The sequence below is a fragment of the Falco punctatus genome (genome assembly GCF_963210335.1).
Source record: "Falco punctatus genome assembly, chromosome: 3".
NCBI classification, from domain to species: Eukaryota; Metazoa; Chordata; class Aves; order Falconiformes; family Falconidae; genus Falco; species Falco punctatus.
Genome location: NC_137582.1, coordinates 96,325,356 through 96,346,025, shown reverse-complemented (window position 1 = coordinate 96,346,025; position 20,670 = coordinate 96,325,356). Strand labels below are relative to the sequence as shown.

Here is a 20,670-nt window from a genome sequence, read left to right as displayed (position 1 = left end):
TAGCAGAAGTCCTACTAACGCAAGCTGCAGGAAAGGTAAACCTGTGTTAATATGTGGTACCAGCACTCATTTTGAGTAGTGCCATTAACCTCAATGACAGCATACATTTTTGTGAAGTCAAATTAAATTTTAATGCTCTCTACCACCACACCCTGGCAAGCCCATAAAGCCACTGTATCTCACGTTCACACATTAAAGGTAATTGTAGAGAAAATGTATATTGAGATATACGCCCAAGAAATCATACCCAGTACTTCTACCACTAAGCTTCTCAAATTTAAAATCAGTATTTTGTAGCATCACAAGATAATTCCACGTGGGAAGGGACCTCACCACATCTCTAGTCCAACCTCCTGCTCAAATTGGGGCCAGCTACAGGATCAGACCTGGGTCCTTAGGGCTTTGTCCAGTGGGGTGTTGGAAACCTCCAAGGAGCGATTTTACTCAGCCCCCATGAGCAATGCCTCCACTGCTTGACTGTCCTCGTGTGGAACAAGCCACTCAACGTACTCCTGTTGCCTCTCATCCTCCCACCATGCGCCACTGTGAAGAGTCTGGCTCCTTCTTCATGATATTCCCTCCTCAAACCACCTCTGAATGAGCCCCGGTCCCTCAGCTCCTCCTCAGAGGACAGGCCCTGACGGCTGCAGTGTCCCAGTGATGAACCCACCCCATGTTCCTCATGTTCCTCCTGCACTGGGGGGGCCCAAAACTGGACACAGTATCTAAACATGGTCTAAAGGATTATGGAGTAGGGGAAGATAATCCCTTGCCATGATCTCCTGGTCTCACTTTCCCCTGTACAGCCCAGGATGTGGCGTCCCTTGCTGCCAGGCGTGCCGCCGGCTCGCTGCCCACCGCACGCACCCCAGGGCCCTTCCACAGAGCTGCCCCCCCGCAGGGGCTCCCCTGGCCTGGGGCACCCCATTGCACCTGGACCTGTTGAAAACAGACTTAATACTCCTCTGGTTTCCCACCTACCCTGGCCTTACCACCCTAACTTGGACACAAGAATATAGTGGGAGACAGTGTCAAAAGCCTTGTTAAAGTCAAGGTGAACAACGACACCCATGGCTGCCCCCTGAGAGACATCCCCATGTCCTCACATCTAGTCGCTTCATAACAGAAGCCATTTGATCACTCTTCTCAGTGGCACCCAGTGACAGGACAGGGGCAACGGGCACAAACTGCAACACTAGAAGATCCACCTGAATGTGAGGAAGAACTTCTTTACCTTGAGGGTGCCGGAGCCCTGGGTCAGGCTGCCCAGAGAGGCTGTGGGGTCTCCTGCTCTGGAGACATCCCACACCCACCCGGACACGGCTCTGTGCAGCCTGCTCTGGGAGACCCTGCTTTAGCAGGGGCTGGGCTGGATGTTCTCCAGAGGTTGGGCTGGATGCTCTCCAGAGGTCCCTTCCAACCCCAACCGTTCCATGACTTCATCACAATGTTCTTCAGTTTCTTCAGTTGTTATGAGAATTACATAAGGAATGAGAATAGGTAAAGCTGAAGGTCTGCAAAGCGCTTTTACTCACATTTATATCCAATACACTGTTTACATGCTTCTGTAAGTCTTCATCTTATTAAGCTGTCTGGATCAGAACACACACCAATAATACACTCCCTGGCCACATGGAGAACAGCACCCCCAGGAATCCTGCTTTTCTGTTTTTCTTGTTGCTTAATACCTTTTCCCATTTGCAACTTCCACCATCAAACAAACCACAAAGCAATAAATTCTGTGCACACTTCATCTCACTGATGGCAAAACTAACAGGCACCTCAACAAAAACAATGTGATCTAAAAACATCCAGTTTATCCCACAGGATGCTTGAGCACCACTACAGATGTGGCTGGCATTGCTTTATAGCTAAGTCTATTTGTATGCAATTTATAGGTTTTCAACTAAATACATTCCAAGAAATACCTAAATTGCTGGCTATCAAAAGTAAGCAATATTTAAGAACAGGCAAACATTAATTTGATAAGATTTTGTACAAATGGTAAATTTTAAACTCTACAATCTACTGCTTCCACTAATTCTATATTAACAGCAGTGAATTGTCACTTCGAAGGGAACACTGGGGAAAGGAAGAAGAAGTATTTCTTGCCTTTGAGTAACATTTTCCCAAAATAACAGACCTGCCTATATTTTAAAATAGCAGGAGAGAGACGAGAGCTGGTGTAGGAGGGAGCAAGAGGTTCCTCAGACCCCGTGTCTCGGCACCTCTCACCAGTGTCTGAGTTGCAAAGGTACGCCAAAGCTGAAAGGGGAGAGTAATTTTCTGGAGATACAGAAATGATCCACTCTTTTATTCAGAATATAAAAGATCCTTCCCTGAGAATCAAGAACACTTACCACCTAGTAAGTGGAATATACTAAATGATGGGTTTAAAGGTGCAGCCCCCAAGGTGTACTCTGGGCTACTCCTCACGCACTAGATGACACACTGTGGCACCATTAGCAAGGTCAGAGCAGATCAGCTTTGCAAATTGTGCAATAATAGTTTAGCATAAGGTAAGGGAGACACCTTTGCCCCGAGGCACACAGCTCAGCCTTATCAGGAAGCGCCTCTGCGATAGCTTCATCCCAGACATGAGCACCTGCCAACTCCTGTTTGGCCTTGGGATAGGTAAAGAGTAAACGACAAGTTGCAGTCTGGGGCTGTCTTTCTGTCAGCGTCTTTTAAAGTCATGGCTACTCACATCAAGACAACCTTGGTAGTGAGACTTCTGATGGGGTGGGAGGACATAACTACCCTATGATGCTAGAGACCAAGAATGGTTGTCTTTGGAAGTCTGGTCTCACTTTGTGCATTTAGTTTCTTGGCTCGAGTGAAGAAAGTAACAACCGGCGCATTTTTAGCCATAAAAATAGTGTGCTTGATGAGGAAGACCATGAAGATCAAACAGTAATAAACATCTGACCACTGAAGTAATGCTATAGCCTCAGCTGGGAAATGCCAACATCCATATGTGAACAGGAACTAAATGCAACATTTCAGCACATCTGAAAATCTCTGACCAAAGTGAAATGGATTTTTTTCCCAAAAAAGAGTTAATTTCCTGCCTAGCATGAAACACATTAAATGAAACATGACATTTGATATTGATGGAGATTTCCCACCATTACGTGTGTAAGAAACCAGCAGAGGCTGAACCACTGTAACGTTTCACAGCACTCGAGCACATCTTCAAGAGACAGAGAAAAGGCACCATGAGAACAGCAAATGTCAATCACAACCTACAGTTAATGCCTAACTACTCACACAAAATGTCAAGATATGAACATTCAGCAAGGGCATATACTACAGTATTTTAAATATGCTGAAAAAAATAAAAATATTTACTATATTAAGTAGCCCTATGGAGTTTATGTATTGGCTCTGCATTACAGTCATTTAACTCTATATTCTCTACACAGAAGCCTTAATATTAAACTAAGCAAAGTAATCACCACTTAAATGCTGTTAAGATAAAGCACATTGACTATGAGCAGGTGGAGAGACACCATTACGACAGCAATCACCAGCAATCCCAGCTTGAGAAGTCCTTCCTCGCTGGGCACTCCAAAGACACGGAAAAAGACAGGATGCCTCCGCAAAGGCAAATTAACAAGGTCCCAGTCAAAGCCTAATTAGAAACCAGCTCCACCCAGTCATCCATTTAAGAATAAAGCTGTTTAAACATAACCAGTTAGAGAAAGTATGTTGCCAGAAATTAAACTAAGGACATCTTTCCAGGGACATCTGGAAATCTTCCTCAAATGTCAGGCAATGTTGTGAACAGTTTCACTACTAAATTATCTGCTGCAATTTAAGAATTATCAGTTGTTACTGCAAAGTTAGGATTTGGCTAATAAATCATTAGCACAACTTCTACCCCTAACACACCGAAAAAGAAAGGCCATTAAAACAGAATTCTAGAACAGCTCATGAAACAGCAACCACTTTAAGGGTTATCAGCAAAGAGCAACTGCTATCTGGCCAGATGAGATACTGAATATAATACCCACATGTGAGTCTGAGGGGAAAAAAACAAAAATGAAAGGATCAAGATGTTCGCTAAACTACCTTTGCACATCACTATGTTCAAACGGAATGAGCTCCTGAGTCATATTCCCTGCATCTCTTTAACATAGTCCTCCATATGAAGAGCAGGGATCAAATGGAGCGATTTCCATCCTGCCTTGTAGCAACTGAAGAGAAACGAAGAGCAGCGAAGAGCTCACACCTAACAACTGTACTATTTAGAGACAGAGAAAGGAACAGGAGCTCTGGCAAAGCAAGTAGGAAAAGTTCCACACAGCAGGTCTTTCTTCTAGGACTAAACAGCGCTGTGAATGTGACAAAAGCAGCAGAAGTTGATTTGACAGACATCTAGACACCAGGCATGGAAGTCTGGTCTGGTGCGCTGGAGGTGGGAAGGATGATCTCCCCTAGGGTAGGTTTGCTTCAGCATCAGTGGGAGGTTCCCAATGCCAAGACCTCTGAGCTACTCAGAGCTCTTTCCTTTCCCCAGCCTTGGCTGCCCTTTTCCACCAACGTACACATGCACAGTCTCTCTTCTCACACACACACCCACACCCACACACACGTGCACCTTTTTAGGAGATTCCTATGCAGGACTCCATCCAGCTCAGACCGTAAGCACACAGCTACCAGAGTGGTACACTGTGTCTAATTCACCATCCATTTATATCTTTTACTTACCCTTCAGAAGGAGACTAAAGGCAACTAACAGCTCCCTGAGCTACAGGGGAGGATCCAGAAAGTATGAAAACCCCCACACATTACTCATACGTCAGGCAGACTACAAGGAAGCTAACAAATAAAAAAATGTTGCATTTCCACAATTGGCTTGCTCCCAGCTCACATCAGCTAAAATTAGCAACCTATTGCATTTACTACACGTGCATAGGTATGCCTCTTGAATTAGCTAGTTTGTCAGCTCAGCATCCTCGCACCACAAGAACGACCTTATTCTGGCCTCAGATTTTAAAAACTTGCAAGAAATCCTTCTATTCATTAAAGCAGGGTCAAGCTCAAAATATTACTGCATCTGAAAACACAGCCACTGATTTAACAACGTACTGTACCACGATTTGGAATAGCCACTTTCCATTTACTGTCAGGAAGATGCTTTTTCAACAATTGTTTTATAATGTGAAGTTGTATAATGCCCCTTCGAAAATGATACTTGCAGGTTGGAATCTCTTTTGCTGAACTGCCACTCAAAAACTTTGCTATATTTGTCAGGAAAAGTCAAAATACTATTACTTTAACATCCCATTAATGTTTTAACCAAGTTCTCTTAATAGCTCCAAAGGATGAAATGTTCAATTTAAAACTGTAAATCTGTTTGTCTGCCTGTCAAAACAATACCAGCTCTTGCTATGTCTAGCACCGGCAGTGGATTTACCGAGCAGATTTCAGCTGCTAGTAGTCTAAACTAAATGTACTAACCAAAGAAAATTAAAATAGAAATACCAGATACAGACATTGACTCACAACCCAGGAGGTTTACAGGAGCTAGAAAACGTCCCTGGGTTAAGCCCATATTCTAACGTCATTTCTCAGAGCATAGAACACGTAAACATCTCCATTTTTATCAGTTTGCCCCCACTGGTAAAATGAGGACATTAAAATGTACTTAACTCTTTAAGATGAAAGCAGTGAAAAATGAGGTTAAATGAGATCAGAGACTACTCCTGCTCCCACAGAAGTCAGCAGAGTTTTTCTCACTGTCCTTCGTGGACACAAAGCCCTGCAATGAATGTGCCTGAAGACAGAAAGGACCTTTCAAGTCGTCAGTGTTGTTATTAACAACATGCAACGTTCCCTCTATGTGAAAACACCAGAGATTTTAAGAATAGACGGTGCTTTACGAAAATGTGAGATCTTGTATGACGTGAGCTACCGACACGAACAGTTCCTGCATGAAGCCAATCACAGCTGTCTGAGATGCTGTAAATATTTTAGGAAGATAATTCAGTCTTCATTTAAAGCCTTACAGTTTGACGTACACAGAATAATTTAAGTAAATTACCTCTCAGACGCATGCATTGACATATTTTAATGTAGATACAAACACTTTATAAAGCGAGACATTAGGAAAACACCCCACCGAATTGCATGAAGTACCACCGTTAACTTGTACTTATGAACATCTGGAAAGTAAAAGGTAGGTGGCTCTGGTGTATGTCAACAGAAAAAACAGGAAGGCAAGCTAATCCTCTCACCAGCGGTAAGTAGCAAACAGGATGCTACTCCAACTTGCAACTTTTCAAGATTATGTACCTCCCTTTAAAGCAACTGTATTTCTAGCCCATATGGTTGCTGAAGATGAGGATGGAAAGACGAAAAGAAGCAAACGAAACTTTGGATCTTGGTTACATGTCTTGCCCCAGAAGTAAGGCATAGTTTCCTACAAATACAAAATGGAAAGAGAATGTTTTGGACTAATGATGGTATGCGGGTACCACCACAGCAAAGAATCCAGAAAGCTCACATCCTTGCAAACCTACAGGAAAAATTCAGGGAAACATCTGTGGAGGATGAGGTCACTCTTAAGCCAGTAAATCAAAATGCTTAAATTGTTTAGCATTACATTCCTAGACTTTTGTTTGATCTCTCCCCTTCTCATTCAATTTCCTATTTCTCTTGAATGAAGTAGCACAGTATTGACCACAGCTGATGACCTAGGGAGCAGGGTACATCACCAGCACCCAGTGCTCCCACCTGCTCTTTGGCAGGGAGAGGTGCAGCGGCAGGAAGCGGGATGAGGAGTGTCTGCGGGGAAGGGAGAGCAGGGAAGGGACCTGGCTGCTTCTGCGAGGCCAGATGGTGGGCCGATGAGAGTCGTCTGTAAGCTGGGACACGGTAACATAAAAAGGGCCTCAAGTTTAAAGGTATGACGTACGCAACGTTTTGGTTATCTAGGGAGAATGCTGGTGTATTTATAATAATGTATTTGAAACTCCCTGTATAACTTTGTTATGTGCGTTCATTTAACAAGAGGGATGATAAGGCAGGGAGGGTTTGGAAGAACTCCGAGATACAATGTATGTCTACCGTGAATCTGCAACAGAACCTACATTTCTTTGCTCATGCTTCCATTTATAATGACAAACTTCCTCACCTAAATCTCTGTGCCGTTCAATTTACTAGAAAAATAATATTCTGGTTAAAAAAACCCAGCAGATGGGCAAACAAGGTAAAGGGCATTTAATTTCAGTTGCCTCTCCTCCATGCCAACACGCTACTTTGAAGGGACTGCAAGTGTGGGAGGGGAACATATGTGCATGTGGATTGTGCATCTCAGAGAATATCTGCTGCTGGAACGTCATCTCTCCTCCCTTCGCTCTTTCTTTCCACAATAGCTCAAATGTGCATTCACATGACAGGTGGTTCCACACAGCTCCATGTGGACCTAAGCAAGCAAATGGAGAGTCTTACAGTCCTGCATGCCAAGAGTGACCATAGAGCCCTTCCAACAAATGTTGTGTCAATCTTAAGGCTTCAGAAACAGATCAGCATCCCTTGAAAGTGCAGACGGAGGCTTTAGGTAGCCCCCATGACAGAGGCTGGAAATAAAGGTATTTTTCAACAGCACCCCAGAAACTGCGTGGCCCTTGCTGCAGTTCAAACCAGGGCTTTGAATGGCTCTGTCTTGGTGGTTTCTCAGTAAATACTGACAGAGCCTGCTGCCATTTAACCAGCCACTGATCAGGTCAGACAAACCTCTTGGAACTGCCAACAATGTGTCTGTATATTGGGATGCAAACAAAGAGGACACTACTAATATTGAAGCATGAGACTCTGGCAAGAGAACTGATCTGGGTGAAATTCTGATATTGCCTTGGGACAAACTTGTGGTACGTCTGGAAGGGAACTCTATCATCAAGATAACCTGTCACAACTGCTTGGAGTTCTGGAAGAAGCGAGCGCAACTTAGAAATCTATCTTCACAGACCAAGAAGTGAACAGTGATGCTGAGGACCTGAAACGGAGGACACAGGAGAACACGCAGCTTTGGCTTCAAATTCCATGTGCAACATCTCCAGCCACAGGCGAGACTCTGAAAAAGCTCTTTAAGGAATGTGAAAATGATGGAGTGAGAAAGTATAGGAACTTGGTGGACAGGCAAAGGACAGACTCAAACAGGTAATAAACAGACCTTAACATAGTTTAAGGACAGACCCCTTAAGTGGGTACTCCAACATGAGTACTCACTGTCAGAATTGGTAAACGGGAGGGGACCAACATAACACACTATCTGAAACTTAACTGGGACCTTATTCCTTCCTGCTATTTCTGACATTGGCTTTTCTGGGGGTGAGACCAGGAGTACTGTAACAAAAAGAGCCACCAGAACATGATCCTCATGGTCCATGCTCTGGAGCAGAGACCTTGAAGAAGGAAAGGTGGTGTTGCAGAGGTGAACCTTCCCGTGCTTTGTCCGAGTTAAGTCAGCTGCAATTGTTGAGGCAGCAGGTGGTACAAAGCCTCTGCTGCCTGGGAAGTTAGGTTGGAAAGAGGCTTTTGTTGAAGCCAGAGAGAGATATCCCTGTCAGTCCTAGGAAGGGATCGGGAGGGGAGACTGGCGGGTGCCTGCGTGCCATTACAGGGACTGGAAACCTGAGTTCAGGATGGATTTGTTATATTGCACACAGCTTGCAGTGACAAGCAGTAAAAGGTTTATAATTTTACCCATTGAAGAAACAGGTACAGACAGTCTACCCATTTCCCGCCCTCCCGCACGTGATAGACTTAATTTTCTTCAGAGTAGCAAGCATGGGGCTGTGGTTTGGATTTGTGCTGAAAACTGTTGGTAATACAGAGGTGGTTTTGCTATTGCTGCACAGCACTTACACAGCGTGGAGACCTTTGCTATTTCTCACGCCACCCCACCAGCGAGCGGGCTGGGCGTGCACAAGAAGCTGGGAGGGAACACAGCGGGGACAGCTGACCCCAACTGAGCAAAGGGATGTCCCCAGACCATATGTCATCATGGTTATGCTCAGCATATGAAGCTGGGGAAGAAGAAGGAACAGAGAGATGTTTGGAGTGATGGCATTTCTCTTCCTAAGTAGCCGTTACGCATGATGGATCACTGCTTCCCTGGGGATGGCTGAGCACCTGCCTGCCCGTGGGCAGTGGTGAGTGAATTCCTTGCTTTGCTTTGCTTGCCCATGCAAATTTTGTTTTGCAATTTAAATGGTCTTTATCTCAACCCCTAAGTTTTCTTACTTCTATTCTTCCACTTCTCTCCCCCATCCCACTGTGGGGGGAGCGAGCAAGCGGCTCGGTGGGGCCGAGTTGCCAGCTGGGGTTAAACCATGAGACTGCAGAAAGCCAAAATCTTGATCAAACAAGAACAGCAGCTTATTCAGAGCGATGAATTCACACCTGACAACCAACCGTGACGGTCTGGAAGTCTGAACTACAAGGAGGCTAATGAACTCACGTGTGTTCCCAGACCACCTTATACTGAGGACCAGCAATTGCCATGACTGAGCATTAGAATGAGGAAATCTATCTTCCATCTGATCTAGCCATTTATCATGGATCCTTCTGGCTGCAACATGGCAAAAAGCAGTTTTCTGAAATGATGCAGCTGAGTCCAGAATAGTGCTCCTAACAGCCAGAGAGACTCCAGGATCAATGGGCATGCAGAATATATACATCAGGCCACAGGATGATTCTTTTGGGGATCTGCCACCCATTTTATGGCAAATCTTGGTGTTGCTGGAGTTTGTCAGCAACTTCAGTTCCCTGAACAGTTTCAGAAGCAGAGACAGAGATCTAGGTGGCAGTCTTAGCGTTGCTAGTGCCAAGTATGGAGATCACCAAGTTATCCTAAAGACTGCAGTGATGGTGTTGGTGGAGCTGATGTACCTAGGACCCAGGCTGGTGTGGTAGGCAGAGAACTCCTGCAATGGATAAAGAAGAAAAGAAATGCTTACAGCGCTTCATATTGGCCTTCACTGGCTGAACTGGTTCTGGGGATGACCAAATCAGAAGCCTCTGTGGTAATCACAAGGATCTGAGAGGACTTGAGTTTACCAGTCTGGAAGGGAGAAGACAGAGAGACTTTCTTGGGATGGCTTTCTTAGGAGGACAGCCAGTGGCAGATCAAAGATAACGCAGCCAAGATTTGGCTGACTGCTTTCCAACCCACAATACCCACTGGGTCCCACATCAGAGAAAGCTTTCGCTGCCTTCTCAAGGAGAATTTTTTTGTAGCTCAAGCTCACCATCCCTTCCAGGTATTAAAGAACACCACCTGGAGCGCTCGCTGGGAGCAAGACCTTCTCTGCCACACTCAGGAAACCCTGCACATCTGTGAGAAGATGAAACTCAACCCCCAAGCAGGAGCACACCCAGGCTGTAAAAACAGCCTTGGGACATACCATCAAAGCCAAAGAAAAGCGCAGCTTCTCCTAATGAAAATTCATAGCAGCGACTGAGCAGCTGAGAGAAAATGAAAGGACCCAAGAATGATCCATCCACCTCACACACTGGGTGGGAAGGGGACCAGGGCTCCTAAGAAACGTGTTCCTGGTCTCAAGTGGCAGGCCCCCTGAAAATCCATGATCTGGATGTATTTGTGGACTATCACTCCAAAAAATAAAAAAGTAGATCTTCCAGTTACAACTTTATATAAATAACGAAAGTCCGCAAACTTGAAAACGATGTCTGCTCATCTACTGTCTCCTCTGCGCTTAACAGAGTCCTACTCCAATTTGCACTTAATTGGATTACGGCAGCTAATGGCAAAATGAGGTGTTAATTACATATCTTTTTGTACTCAATTAAATTTAACTTAAATTCCACACATGTACAAAGTTGTGACTGATCAGTGCACAACGGTAGTCAGCAGAAACCCAGTATGATTAAACTTAAGAAAAATTCTTCCCTGCAAGTACGCTGTGCCACTGACAGCTCTGCTACTGACAGAGCAGCAGTTAACATGATGAATTCCACAAAATTACATTCCCTATTCATTTCAGATAGGAAATAAACAAATCCAAAGTGATCTAGATGAACTGAAAGACAAAATATATGAACAAAGAGGAAAAATATATAACCATACTTCACGTGAATCTGTATACACTGGATTGTGATTTAAAATAACTTACATGAATATGTGCACATTTTTGTTTACTTGTTTAGGTCAAAATGTATATTTTCTTTGTTTCGATGGCCTTCAGACTCTAACGCTTCAAATAAATCATTTTGTTTACTTTATATTACCAAGAAATCTATCTATTCAGACATTTAAGAAACTAAAAAAAAAATAAATGGCAGAGGACATTTTAAATTTGTAAAGCAAGGAGTAACCTTATTACCTCAGTTATTTCTGTATCAATTTTCTATGTAAAAACTTATTTTTCAATTGCCAGCCATATGGATTTAGGTTAGAAGACAAAAATTAAGCAACGATCTCTTTGATTCTGAGATGCTGAAAGCTGACGTAAAGCTTTGCAACCCCATCCTTTTCAGAGTCCATAATTTAGTTTACACTAGAGAACTTCTCTTCCTTTGTGCGAAGATGTTACTGGGTCACATGTAAGAACAAACGCCTGAAAGCTGCGGTTAGTTCATCTTTAACTTGAAAAGTCCATCACAAAAAATAATCCAGAGCAATACTACTTCTGCAAGACCCACAGCAACAAGAGCAGACAACTACACCTTACATGCCAAGGTTTTTATGTTTGGATGACAACACCACTCATCTACGATCCACTAAAAAATATATCAAAGCTATTTAGTAGAATGTCTTTGTTGAAAAGTCTCTGTAAGCATTAGAAGAACTGCTATGACCATTTAGCTACTTACTTTTTTAATCTTCCACCTTTTACAAATATGTAGAGCAACATCACAGTCCTCATGCCTGTACAAGAAAGTTTCTATCAAACCTTCCCTTGAAAAACTAAAACAGTCATGAGTTTGGAGAAGAGAAAACTGAACAAGATATGGCCAGGATTTATAAAATCATGAAAGCAGTGGATAAGGTGACTGCAGAACTGCTGTTTAACAAATCACACAATGCTTGAACTGGGGCACAACTGTTGAAAACTGAAGAAAAATTAGAAATTGATTAAAAAAAAAAGAAAAAGATAAAATAAGGTCCTTTTTTATGTGATTGGTAATGAACTTCCAGTTTACTGCCAGAGAATGCTGGATGCAGACAGCAGTTAATCGAAAAGAGTCACAGGCAACAGCTCCATAAATGTCTAGTTACTAACGGGATGAGGCAGACATCCCTAATCCAACGTCCGTGGACAGCATGAAGGGAATGGACTAAAGAAAGTGATGTGTTGTCCTTAACCAGTACATCCTATTGCCTGTGCTGGAGGGCCAGATGGACCCTGCTGAGATCCGCTTGGGTATTTCTTCTGTTCTCTCATCTTCAAAAAGTTTCGGAGTTCATTGTTTCGAAACATAATAAACTTTGGTTCCAGGACACAGCATCAACAATTTACACACTGTTCACAGATGTATCACAGGCCAGAAGGACAGCTCGCTGCCACCAGAGGTGAACGACTACCCACAACAAGACACAGCACTGACACAGGGCACTGTTAGTGGAACGCATCTCGTGCCAAACCTGGCAGCCCAAGAGAAGTGTGGCTGCTGATGCTTCATGCCCCCAGGACCAGCCAGTAGCAAGGCTGAAAATGTTTTCCCAACAGGGACATGCACATGGAGCACACATATACACCACATACATACACACCTATCTCTATGGCTGGACAGAGAGATCCCAGACAGATGCTCTGAGTACTTACACCAACACTAACTACCTCATCCTGGTCCCTGATCTGGCTGAGTGGCAGGACAGAGGAATAATTATTAATATACATGGAACGTATATTAATGGATACATTCCATTAATAGGAATGTATCTTACATGTCCAAGGTGGACACCACCAGCAGCTGGCCTCATAAACTCAATCTGCGCAGTAGCCACCTCTGCATCCCAGTCTTCCCAGTTGCTGCACCTGGACATAGGAGCCCCCAGGGCTGCAGCCCCACTCCAGTTGCTGGTACAGACCATTGCACACACAGCCAGAACTGTCCAGGGCTGCCCTGGTGCCTACAGCCACCCACCTGTGCTCCTGTCCCTACACACCAGCAACCACGCTCGCACGCAGAGGTGGCTCTCAGAGACTTCCAAACCCATCCTGGCCCCCAGCCCACTTCACCTACTCACTGGTTCATCTGGTATGACCTTTGCTAGCAATCACATCCACACTCGCTCCAGTTGCAGCACCACAGACTCCCCTTACACACAGGGACTAAAGAGCTTCTTACTGGAAAACAGTTGAAGATGTAGTTTGATGAGGAGACGCAACACCCTGTGCTGGTTAGGGGCAGAGCATGGCCAGACAAGCATCCTGGCCAGCCTCTGCTAGCATGCAGACAGACCCTTTTATTCAGTTATTCCTTTACTTCACACATTTGTTCCTTCATGTATCATTGAAATTTCTCACTTTTTCTGCCTTCGGTTCATCTCCTAGACATTCCACAATAAGTCCTGTGCGGTCCCCAAAAGCTTTTCCCCTGCAACCCTCAATGTGCCCCACACCTCCAGCCAGCAACGCTGTTAGCCCAAAAAGTGACCTGGAGAGCTGCTCCCCATCGCTCATGGTGATGGGTTTCACTCCTGGACACTGGGGCTGAGGCTATGTGGGGCAGGGAATCAGGGTCTCCCTTTCCAAGTCCTTCATTTGGGTTCCTGCCTGCCCCTGTGCTCCTCCAGGCTGTAGCAATGGACCTTCCATGGCCCATGGTGACTAGTAGTAACCCAGCAAAGGGTTGTTTGGGCTCCCCCACAGTGTCTCTCTGGGCATCGCTGTGGGTGCGCAGATGAGCTTTACCACACACCCGAACGGGTACCACTGCAGTCCGCCAGCCTCGAAACACAATAACTCTCCAACAGCTTTCTAAGCTCTAACACAAAGATTTAATCTGTCACAGGTCACCTGTATCTTAAAATAACGTGTGATGACCAGTCCCCCTTCAGCATCTGTTAGACACCATCACACATTGCTTGCCATAACCCAAATACAGTTATTAATGAGTAGGTAAATCGTATAACGAACCAACGGTTAGCGCAGGCTGTAGTCAGTAACATGCACATCCCTAAGCCACAGCTTCAGCAGTCTCATCAAGGGCGAGGCAGCTACTCAAGTGGTTAAAACAAAGCTTTTGTGCCTCAGCAAAACTGGGGTGTCACAGACACAGCCCCTGATCTGCAGACAGACAGGCCTGGGGCTGCACCCCATGCCTGGCCCAGCCGAGTCTTTTCACTGGTGCAGGAAGGCTTTGGATCAGCCTCTAGAACTGCAATGCATTTGTTTTTTCTATTGTGTTTTTTGGGTTTGTTTATTACCTCTCTGTTGGTCTTCTGTTCCATTAAGCTGTTTTTGTGCTTCTTCAATTTTATCTACAAGAAAGAGAAGTCATTATTAAAATACGTATATAAAAAAAGCAAGATCTTGGAAAGTCATTTACTGAAATCTGTCTTGAACTGTCTGTTAATACGCAGGAGTGATACCATTCACACGTAAAAACGCGGTACATTATGAGTAATACAGCCATATAAAATTTTATCATGTTTCACCAGCAAGGCTATTGACATGTTAAATTACACAGAACTGCAGAAAGAAAAGCACTGGCATTGGATCTGCAGTCAACAGCTAATCCTGCCGTGGTTTCGTACCATCTGTAATAATTTATGCAGTCAGGAGATTCTTTGCAATAGGTATTATGGTGCATTACAGAGTATTTTAATACATTTTTGAAAAATGCTGTTAGAACAAGACAATGCGGCACTAAACGGCGACAGAAACAGCAAACAGGATTTGCTAGGTGAGGCGATGGAGACAATACTGTCACATGGGAGTAGCCAGGGGCGAGCGGTAGCCCCATGCTTATTCCTCCATGAGACTACCCAAAATACCTACACGTGCAGCAGGAGCAAAAAGAGGCCTCGAGTCTTTTCTCTCACCCTGTTCTTTGCAGATCACCTGTCGCCCCCCCAACACATCGGTGGCTGGAAGGAAAGCCGCTGTTGCAGAGAAGATCCCATGGGAAAGGGGGACCTCATTCTACATGCGTGTGCAGTCGCACGTGCAGAGCAAGAAGCAAGAAAAGGGGCAACTGGAATGAATAAAGACCTGAGACCAATTTCTTTTTGGTAGCAAACAGTCCTCTGAGTGGCTTCAGGATGGTAACAGGTCGTGTTGATATGAAGCAGCAACCAAGATCTGAACTTGGAACATGGTTTGAGATATAACCAATCGTTTTCCAAAATATCTGCAAAAGCTTATTATTATTTTTTTTTTTAGCTCTTCTCTTTCCCCTTTCTTTTTCTGTCTTTTTTTTTTTTTTCTTGGGGGGTGGGGTGCAGGGCAGGTTTTATTACATTAAATTGAAAGAATAGGACGTAACTGGATTCATCCTAAACCTCTCTGACTCTACTGGTACAACGTAAATACCAGCCCTCATGGGTGTCATACACACGAGGAGGAGGCCAGCCCTGCAGAGTCCTCACCTCTTTCTTCCTGAGCATGGAGGCCGTTGCTCAGTCTGACTTTCACTCAGCGTTCCTATACGGCACAAGGTTTCTAGAAAATGGTCTTTTCTTCAACAGGCTTTTAAATCAGCAGGTTTAAATGACTTTAATATTTATGAGCTGAACCACTGAAGTACATTGGGATCATTTGTTCACAGCTGAAGTCTGAAATTGTTGTTCAATTATTTTCTCAGCAGAAACAAACCCTTCTTGCGGGCTTTAAGGCTGAGGTTTTTTTCAGCTTGCTCCAGTTCTTCATTTCTGCCTTTCAACACTAGTATCAGGTCTCCTTTCTCACTAAAGCTCAATAATTTCTCCCCTGCACATTGTCCCAGAGATCGCACTAAAACATCCCACAAGGATGCTAACCAGCCAGACACCCAGAGCCGGAGCAAATGAAGCCTCCAATGTGGGAGACCACCACTGCAATTGTAAAAGCCAAACTTCTGCCTTCTTCCTCTGAGGTCACCAAGACATGCATATAGATTGAAAGGGCAGTTCCATGCACACTTTCTTTTGTACTGACTGATGAAAGCAACTGAAAGAGAGAAAAACCCTTCACCAGCTCTTTATCGACCCACTGATGCAGGTTTACTTCAAACACTGACGACTTGATATTGAACATCTTCCTGGATGTTCGAGCTACAGTTGAAATACTGTACGTGCCTATACATTTTTGTACAGAAAGGGCTGTAATAACAATTTCTAACAAAAATAAGATGAAACATAAACAAAACATCTTTTACATACATGCACATGTATCTAACAACCTTATAGTGCTTTCCCACAGATGACTGCTTCACGGAAAGGTGAGGGAATAAACAACTTACAAAGTTCCATGGTGGCTGTTGAAATACATGAACACACAGGAAAAAAAATAAGTATCAATAAATTAGCCACGTAAATGGAGCTATAAGGTTTACCAAAAAGGAATAAGCAATGAAGACCATAGATTGGCTACCAAACTAATTTCCCATCTGTTTAGAGACATATCTAACGTACAAGATTTGCTGTTTCTCTCTTGAGAGGATGTAAAAGATTTTTCACCAAAATTTATACTTAAGAGCACAGACAACCACAGTTTCAGTATTAATAAGAGAATTTTCTGCCTATTTCACATAAACACTACAAGAAATGTAGGCATTTGAATTCACCATCATCCTATTTTATAAAGAAAAATTACCTAAGTATTTGGAAGCATGCTATGTTAGATTGCCAGAATGATTAAATGCTAAAAAAGAGTTCCTAACAGAAACTCCCAACCACTTCTTTGTCAGACTGTAATCCCAAAGAAAGAACCACAGATAACAGAAATAATAACTAGGTAAACATATGCTTGGTGCACAGCCAGAAAGTCTCCTACACTTCCTGCAGCTCCCGATATGTTTTCCCCGGTGAGTCGCATTTGTTGTGTGTATGTCTTCATACCTATGGAGGTATCTCGGTGAGGAACAGCTTCAAGCGCTGTGAACTGCTAAAAAAAATTTCAGTGGTTGGTTCTGGAAACTGAGAGCACCGAGCCTGGCTGTACATGAGGCACGGGCATTAACACGGGTCTGCTTGCTAAATGTTTCCCTGAGGACTCCATCCTCGTGACAAGCCGCATCACCCCGCTACCTGCTCTTGCTATTGCACTGCGGCACACTGAACACATCACACGGCGTTCGGGGCAGCTGCTTCCCACCTGCCGCGGTCTACAGCTACAGATCCTATAGGGGCAAACGCCGCACAGACCGCTGTGTCTCAGGCTGCAAGGAGGAACCGAGTTATTCCCAAATGGCTGCAGAGCAGGTGGGGAAAAGCAGGGTTTGAACCACGTACACCCCTGACACTGAAACGCTCCTGTTCCTCCCCGTTTGTTCTGACAACCCGCACGTATGCCAGCAATAACTTGCTGCTAACATCAAATTTATATAATCCTGTCATTTCCTTCTCCCGTGTCTCATTAAATTAGCCATATGTGAAACACTTTCAGGCAAATTATTTCAGACAGCATACCGTATCCTTTCATAATTATATTATAGATTCTCTAATGGTACACACCTTTGAAAACTCATTATAAGCAAAAATACATTACACAAAAATCATCTGCAAAGCCCAGGAAGAACTGAAAACTGCAAAGTCTGCTAGTAATTGCAAATAATATTATCTGATCCAATACTCAGTTGATACAGTATTATTCCAGATTTAAACCTGTGATACTGAAGATACTGTCTGATCTAAAAATTTTACAAAGGAAACGCTTCTTCATCACTCAAACATTATTTACTCCTGCTAGGATAAGAGAAAGTCATTCAACTAATGGAAATTCCTAATACCTGGCAGGTACGGCACCCTCTGTTTCCCACAAAATGACAGAACAGTACATATCTTGACTACGCTGACCTGTCCTAATGTCCCCAACCTTCATCAGCCATCCTTCTGGAGTAGCACACATCTAGAAGCAAATGATGATGGTGACAGACACACTCCCATTTAAGATGGGACACTTCTCACCCAATGCTTACTAGAGGGGGAAAAGCAGAGAAGCAATAAAAGAGGAAAGCATCATATGCGCCACTGTCCAGAGAGGAGGTTCCATACAAGAGCAGTGCAACAAGCCACTGAGCCAGGCAGGTCATACCACAAAAATGCAAAGCACAGGTAACATCATATAATAGGTTTATATATATATCTATACTTAGATATATAAAAATATATATATGTACACACACACACATATATACATATGCATGTGTGTAAAATAAAATGAAACATGGGTGCAATGGCTTTTATTACTCCAGTATTAAACCTTTCCACATTATTGTCCAACACAGCTCTCTCAGCAGGTATCTGCTGTGCGGAAATATCATTAAATTCCTCAGTGTATTAAATATATAATGTAACTGTGCTTTTTAGGAATGCGAAGAAGGAGATTGGCACGCAGTAAAATATGCTTCTTGTTTTACACACCTCCTGCTGTGATAGATCATTAAATGGATACCAACAGTCTGAGTGAGATACAGTGGCACTGTGGTGGGTTTTTAAATGAAAAAATAAGCCAGATTTTTCAACAGCTTAACATTCTCTATTTTTTATCTTCACTAAGAGATAAAACCTCACAGATTTTAATTATACCAGGAATAAGATGTAGTTTATAAAGATCGTTACTTTTTTTTTAAAGATATCAGCACATCAGCATACACAAACTTGAACATGTTTACATGTATTTGAAAGGCATTAGGAATTTCCAACAAAATCTTAAACAGCCTTATGTATATGGTCAGTTAAGGAAGAAAAAATAAAGGTTTAGGAATTTCAGCAAGGAAAGCAGAAATACTGAAAAAATGTGAGGTCTGCAAAATATAAACCCAGTAACTTCTGACAGCCATTTAAGCTGGAGCAAAAAGACATCTTCCATTTGTGGGTTTGTGGGGTTTGTTTTGTTTCTTTCATCTCTTTTTTTGCTCACGAGAGTCCCCCTGCCAGTGTAATGAGATGACTTCACCCTGCTGAACAAGTCACCCTGTACCGACAACACACACATAGAAGAATGAAGAAGCGGTCACCGAGGCAGGCTGCTTCTAAGCCACCAGGAAAGCTCACATGGGAGAGGTGGGTGAGAAGCGTTCATTAAGCTTATACAAAATGGCCAAACACAAATATTTTTCATCGTACATATTTGCCTGGGTATCACTGTAAAAAGGGGATTTTTTTGACTTCTTGTTGAAGATGCAAAACTTCTGCTCTAAAACAATAAAAAGTGCTTTGTTGGTTTGTTGCTTTTTTTTTTTTTTTAATCTTAAGTCCTCTGTTTATGGAGAAGTGGAAAATTAGCAGATTTATACCATACTAGATGCTAAGAACGGGGTACTTCTTCAAAACTTTAAAAAATATGAGCTCGTTGCTTGCCTGAAAGGCTATTGTTACATATTTAGATATTTAACCAAAACAGCTGGAAGGAAAATGTCAGCATTTTTTTCCCCTTCAGTTAAAGAGAACAATTCTCAGGCCTTATTCCTGAGTCATCCTAAAAATACCTCCTGCAAAACAGCTTCAGATGGCAACAGTTTTTCTTCTTGCTTTCTCAAAAAATGCACCCTCTCTTACCTTACTGCATCAGAAGACGTTTGAAAAGTAATTTTAAAAATCACTGCGTGTTTTGTCAATGAACACAAAGAAAGATATCCCTTTAATTATTTTTTCTTGGGTTAATCATCTAGATCACTAGCAGAGACAAAATATTCTTCAGCTGAAGTGCACTAATGTAATCGCTCCATATGCATCAGGCAGTATTACCAAAACCAGAATTGTAGGTGGGTTTTCATTTTTTTTGGTGGGGGGGGAGCCACAGCTTGAGAAAATCACTGATGAAAGTTCAAAACACTTTGTTTTCCATCGCTACTTTAAATTCAGAGAGCAAGTGAAAAGAGGCTGAGCCTCTGTGTGATCTCCATCTCCTGCCTACTGAAACCCACCAGCCAAACGTGCCAGGAGCAAAGCGAATTGCATTTTGCTGCATGAAAAGTGTGTCTGAAAGCAGGTATTATTCTGTAAATAAACCCCCAAACAAACAAATAAAAATACCCCGAGCACCAGGCGGGTGGTGCAAAGCAGTGCAGCGTGGAAAGAAGGGCTTCGATTTGAGACAGCGGGACCCGATCCCACCTCCACATCCCGCCTGAGCCGTTTCACGCCTTCCCCGAGGGAAGCCTCATGCTTTGAGCATCCGTGCCCACCCAGCGCGTGCAGCAGGGCAGGTGCAGGAAACTGATGCACCACACAAAGCTGATGCAAGCCTGGAAGCTCTTCCCAGGGCGGCAGGTTCCCTCGCAGTGCTTAATCCCAAGGCACCCTGCCTGCAGCAGCGGCTCCTGCCCAGGGATGGAGGGGATGCAGAAGCGCCAGTGCCCCGCTGCAAGAGGGCTGTGATGCTTGGCTTCTCCCTTTCACTAGGAGGAGGAAAGGCTCTTTACAACCGCCCAAAACAAGAACGCCGTAGTCCTAATGTTTTGGTTAACCGAGATGAATCCCACAGACTTCCTTTAACCAGCTAATTAAAAAAATAGAGGGCGGGGGGGCAGGGAAGAGTAAGAGTCTTG

The 20,670-nt window shown here is 43.6% G+C and overlaps 1 protein-coding gene across 19 annotated transcripts in view; it reads right to left on the bottom strand.

The window, feature by feature from the left end:
* The window catches only part of HIVEP1 (HIVEP zinc finger 1), a 131,821-nt gene that overhangs the window by 45,012 nt on the left and 66,139 nt on the right, over window positions 1-20,670 (bottom strand). For 18 of the 19 annotated variants that reach the window (XR_013927033.1, XR_013927035.1, XR_013927036.1 and 15 more), the window contains one exon: window positions 14,405-14,458. The exons of the other annotated variant lie outside the window; for it this stretch is intronic. Coding sequence is in view for 3 of the 18 variants with exons in the window: in XM_080380476.1 (XP_080236602.1) it covers window positions 14,405-14,458 (54 nt within the window). In the remaining 15 variants the exon portion in view is untranslated. The remainder of the gene's footprint in view (window positions 1-14,404; window positions 14,459-20,670) is intronic. 19 annotated transcript variants of the gene reach the window in all.